We start from the raw sequence: 5,740 nt of genomic DNA on the forward strand, positions 1-5,740 counted from the left end.
CAGATTAATTCAACAAAATTTTCAAGCGTACGGACTTATACAATTTCATGGCATGTATAGTGGTATTTCTCAAGAAAAAAATTGTTATATTTGCGGAAATGATATAATTACTTATACTTCCGTAAAAGAATGTTCTACTTGCTTCATGCATTATTTAGCGATATGTTGCGTACTCAGAGGAAGAAAATTAGACCCAAGTAATGTAGAAGAGTTGTTGTATGATTGCGACAATACAGAAGTAAAGATACTATTAATGTATGAACTAACAAATGAGATGGAAATACCATGAAATAAAGTAAAAATATATAAATATATATAATATATTCATACAAATATACATGTATAAATAATAAATTGTATCTGCTTATTTACAGAAATGATGTATCATTTAGTATTATTATTCACTGCGCAAACCTCCCTCGCCCTTCTCGGTTTTGATTGCGGAGGGCGACATTTAAATATCACATCGGTTTCGTTGTTGGATGTGGGAGAATGCAATCTTCCGCATAAAACATCAAACTCTACGGATACTTATATCCAACTCCTTCAATTATCTGACTATAATCATGCGTATATAATACAATGTAAGGTCAAAGTTTCAAGAACTATATATTACTGTGGCATGCGCTCACATGTTTCCATTGTGCATAACGGACGTGCTGACTATATACATGAAACCGGACACTCACAGTGCAAACAAATGTTTCGTGATGGTACTTTTTCACTAGGAGCAAGAGTTTTAATCGACGGCATTCAAGTCAACCAAACCGCCTCCTACAGCATCACCATGGCTGGAAGCGTAGGCAACGATGGAAAATGCAAAGCCACCCAGTATTCCGACCACTATGGAACATGGGACGACGTTGTCGTGCAAGCTGTCGCCAGAATATCCTTGAAATCAGTCTATGTCCCCATGAAACTAAATACTGGAAAAATAATGCTAAAATCAGGAACCATTTGTGAAGGATTTTGCATCGATTGAGAGGATGGATATACCTATTGGGAACCGATGCCTACCTCTTCATGTAACTTTCATCAATACGACGTTCTATATGAAGGACCTGCTATCAAAACCACGGACGATAACAGTGAAGGAAAATCACCTATTGTATACAGCCTGACAACACAAGACATAACCTTCGCTCTGACAAGAACACGGGACAGCCACTGTGCGGATACGCTTCTTCGTACAGAGCATCCCAAACTCTTTATACTGGAAACTAAAAAGGGAGACGTCTTCGCCGAAAGAGGAACAATCCCAATTGATAATCTTGATATTTTTGCATATATGAACTCGAAGTTTGTATATGTAGAAAAACACATACGACATCAAATGACATCTCTTTACCACAATGTCATTCAACAGAAATGCGAGCTGGAAAAAGATGTAATAACTAACACCTTATCATTTGCCACTTTACAGCCTGACGAATTCGCCTATCGGTTAATGAAAGGACCAGGATACATGGCTGTCACTGCAGGAGAAGCAATTCATGTAATAAAATGTATTCCCGTTAACGCCATAATTTGGAGAACAAAAGAATGTTATGCCGAGCTCCCTGTAACAGTAAGGAACGCTTCACTATTTCTAACGCCAAAATCAAGGATATTCACCAAATTCGGAACTCAGAAGGAATGTAGCTTTGAACTACCAACACTCTACCGCATAGATGATACATGGATCCAGCTCATCCTTGATCCACAAGTCATACAATTACCTTCACAACGATTACGTCCGATGACCTCTTTGAGTTGGAAATACCTCACCCCAGGTCCATTAGCCATTAGTGGAATATATACGGAAAAAGATATAGAAAAGTTACGAGATCATATTATGTTTCCTGCAGAGAAACCAGCACTTCTAAATTTCATAGCCCGTGGGATGACAGGACAAGTTGTCATACTTGGAGAAGTCTCTATATACAGTCTGCTAGATGAGGAATCACTCCAGAAAATAGCTTCGAATACCGTCTCAAGAATTCGGGGTGAATTTGTAACCTTCGGATCAGCAACGGCCGGAATTCTAGAAGTATTCCTAATTATACAACTCATTAAATTAACTATTGATACAGCAATCCATGGATACGCCCTTCACACCGTGTACGGATGCAGTCTGCACCTGCTAGGCGCCGTATGGAGTTCTCTCACACATCTCCTACTTCACTTAGCACGAGGACCCGTGAATCAACGAAGAATAGAGCCAGAAGAAGATCAATCTTCCCTGGAGCCAATGAGTCCCTCACCAGTAACACCGACAGCACCCAAAATCGAGTCAACTATCGTTAATGCAACAGCGGTAAATACAACCACCCCTATGCCCATTGTTTACACTGACCTTCGAGAGCGATTGAATGATATCGAACAAATCCCTTCGATAACATCGGGAATTTGTTCTTAAATAAGGGGGGGGATGTGACGTCCCGCCAAAATTTAAAATTGAATTTTTCAAAATATAAACGTACCGCTAGAAATATGAACACAAAGTATGAGATATACATATATATCTCAAATTCAGCTTAATAAAATATTTAATCGAGCAAAATATTATATAGCTATTAAATTGGATAAAACTTGCCTACATATTGTTAACAAAAAAAAAATACTGACCCTTATCAGTAAAGAATATAATTACAACCATCAGACTACTTTACCATTTGACTCGCTAAATAATAGTTGAAAAATTTTACTATTAAAATATATAGAAATATATGTCACTATAATATCAGAATCGCAAAAATCCAATAAAAAAAAAAATAAAAAAATTATGCGGACGTAACAATAATACTTTTAAAACCATTAGATTAGTATGTCAATACTAAATCATACTAAAAATCGCTTTATCAATTATAAATTTTGCGTTTTCTTAATTAACATAAAAAAAAAAAAAAAAAAAAAAATTAGAAAAATAGAGAAAAATTATTTAGCAGAGCATACCTCAAGGGGAATGCACACTTATAGTTAAAAAGATTGGACAGGGTTAAAAAGGGTTGAGGTAGGCCTCAATCCTCCCCTCCTCGATGGTGCGCCACCTTTACGTGGTAGGGAGGCTCTGTCCCGAAGCCCCGGGAAACCGGAGTGGAGGGATAGCTAAGAGCGCACCTTTAGCCGGATTTTCTCTTGGACCCCGGCTCGGGCAGGATGCATAGCACCGGCATGCATACCTGGGTGTCGGACGCGTACGAATCGGTTCCTGCTACAGGCGCGACGGTCGCGGCGGAAATGATGATGAATGCCACATAGTACGCCGGGGGCGAAAGCCCTTAAGCCGGAGCGTGGCTGGGCGGGGGTTGAGGAGTAACGAAGACACTACGCGAGGGCCTTAGCGTGCCCGCCTGAAGAGCGTCCTCCCTTCCGGAGGAGTCCTCTTCAGAAGAGCCGATCGGATGGAGAGGCAACCGAGGCTGATCGGGCTTCCCGGGTGTCGATCCTAAAGTGAGGCTTACGCGTCGCAAATCCCAATAAGACGGGAAGCGAGCGTTCGGCGCACGGCTTCTTGGGGGGAGGCGGACCTACGGGTGCCGACGAGCCTCCTGGGACGGTCGGGGCTTCCGGGCCATCTCGGTGTCGGGGGATCCGCCGGCTCTTCGGGGGCGGCGGGTTTCGCCGGCATCGCTTTGGTCGTTGTAGGGTAGATCGCCACCCTACGATGCAGGGTTGGGTAGGACCTCGACCTGTTGGCTTGACAGCAGGGCGAAGCATCAGGGGGTCGCTCACCCCTGATTCGGGTTTTGGTGGTGGGTGATGGAGGGATTTTCGGCTGGATTCGAGTCCCAAAGTCACCAAATACCGCAACAGGGGTCCTCTTTCCTCTGTATAGGAATCTCGAAAGACGGATCGGTTAACAGGACGCCCGATGTAGGCTGAAGGACCGCAGTCCCGATGCTATACACGGTACGCACAGGGGTCCGCCTTCCCCCTCGTATAAAAACGCGGAGGCGGGGACACGGGTTAGGAAGCCCGATGTGGGTTGAAGGACATTACCGTCCCGATGCTACATACGGCTCGAACAGTGGTGCGCCTACCCCCTGTACAAAACACGGAGGCGCCCGGTGCAGGGTGTCTATCAGCATGCGATGGCACCCTGCCTATAGGTATAAGGTAGTTCTTCACTCTACAATGTGGGTGCGGGTAGAACCTTAGCAGTTGGTTCCACGTGGAAATAACTGACAAGGTACTCAGGGGTCGCTTCCCCTGACACGGTTAACAGGACGCCCGATGTGAGTTGACGGACAAGAGTCCCGATGCTATACACGGTACGCACAGGGGTCCGCCTTCCCCCTCGTATAAAAACGCGGAAGCGGGGACACGGGTGAGGAAGCCCGATGTGGGTTGAACGACATTACCGTCCCGATGCTACACACGGTTCGAGCAGGGGTGCGCCTACTCCCTGTACAAAACACGGAGGCGTTCGGGGCAGGATGTTGATCGACAATGCGATAACATCCTGTGAAATGGCTGGTGCCTGACCGGGGGAAACCGGTTCGCGCTGATTGGGGCGTCGTTGCACTGAAGACCCCTCCGGGCCAACTGCCGTTGGGGCTAGTACGTGTCTCGACTCTTTTCCTGGGAACTTGTCCAAGGGAAAGGGCTCTGCTGGATCGAAGACTGGAAGCGGGAACCTGTTAGTAGTGGAACCCAGGAGGGGTTCTGCGAAACCAGGGCCCTGTGGAAGGTTCTTGTCAAGGTGGGGACCCATGAAGTGCGGCCGGACCGCCAATACAGGAGTCCGCCTAGTGGTGATTCGTCTTAGCCACTATAATAACCGAAAGACGCATGCGAATGGCTATCGTCCGAGGGTGGACACCGGAGGCAAGGGCGTGAGCCAGGGGTGTCACCCGGGGGATGCCAAAGAGGTGGCTGGTCCGGGCGAGTTTAGGGCCGAAAGGGGATATCGCCCCGGTCTGGCCAAACGGCACGGCCTGCACCACCGTGTACGCGGCCGGACCACTATGGGGCCATCTATCGGCCCTTTGTTCCACAGGGGGTGCACCTCCTCGTCGTGCGCCACCTTGTCGTGGTGAGGAGACTTAACCCTGAAACCCCATGGAACACCCGCAAGGCTTCGGCCAAGTTGGGTGAACCTCCGGGGTGGAAGGGGAACTAAGAGCGCAGTATCGCAGTAGCGCGAGTATCCTTTCCAAGGGTACAAGAGGAGACCCAGCGACTCCCTCAGGGATGACACCCACCCTCTGGGGTGGTTTAAAGTGTCATCCCAATCGCTGGTAGGGGTAGGCAGCCCCGACTTCAATTGCCCGGTGGCGCGGCACCGTTGGGGGAGGTCTGCTCCCCGCCCGCGACACGGCTGGGTGCTCCCGGCCCCATGAGGGTGCTGTGCGTGTGAGTGCTCCTGCCACGCAGCGTCCCTCGGGGGGGATGTGGGTGCCGGCTTCGACCGGTGTCCCACGGTGGGGGAGGTTCCTTCCTCGTGGACAAGCGGCTTGGGGGTGGTTTGCCCTCAAGTGCGCGGTCGCGAGGGGGAGCCGTGTGGGCCGATGGTGTCCCGGAACTCCCGGGCCCATCGGGCCGGACGGGCCGGTATGGTTCCGGAACTCCCAGGCCTATCGGGCTGGGCCGTCCCGAGTCGCTCGGACTTATTCCGAGGTCGGGGTCGGGATGGCGGAGGGGCCGGCGCGGGTCGTAAACGGGCACAGCCCGGCGACTCCGGGTCGGTCCAGCTGCCAGGGCCGCTCGGACTTATTCCGAGGTTTGGGTCTGGCAGCGAAAATGGGTGCCACCGGCG

At 48.7% G+C, this 5,740-nt stretch overlaps 1 protein-coding gene across 1 annotated transcript; it reads left to right on the plus strand.

Moving 5' to 3' along the window:
- Positions 1-889: 889 nt before the first annotated feature.
- On the plus strand, positions 890-2,398 carry LOC140664425 (uncharacterized). The gene has a single exon (XM_072889507.1). The coding sequence runs from the start codon at positions 1,010-1,012 to the stop codon at positions 2,396-2,398; it is 1,389 nt and encodes a 462-aa protein (XP_072745608.1). The 5' UTR covers positions 890-1,009.
- Positions 2,399-5,740: the final 3,342 nt, after the last annotated feature.

Source organism: Anoplolepis gracilipes, chromosome 4 (genome assembly GCF_047496725.1).
Source record: "Anoplolepis gracilipes chromosome 4, ASM4749672v1, whole genome shotgun sequence".
NCBI classification, from domain to species: domain Eukaryota; kingdom Metazoa; phylum Arthropoda; class Insecta; order Hymenoptera; family Formicidae; genus Anoplolepis; species Anoplolepis gracilipes.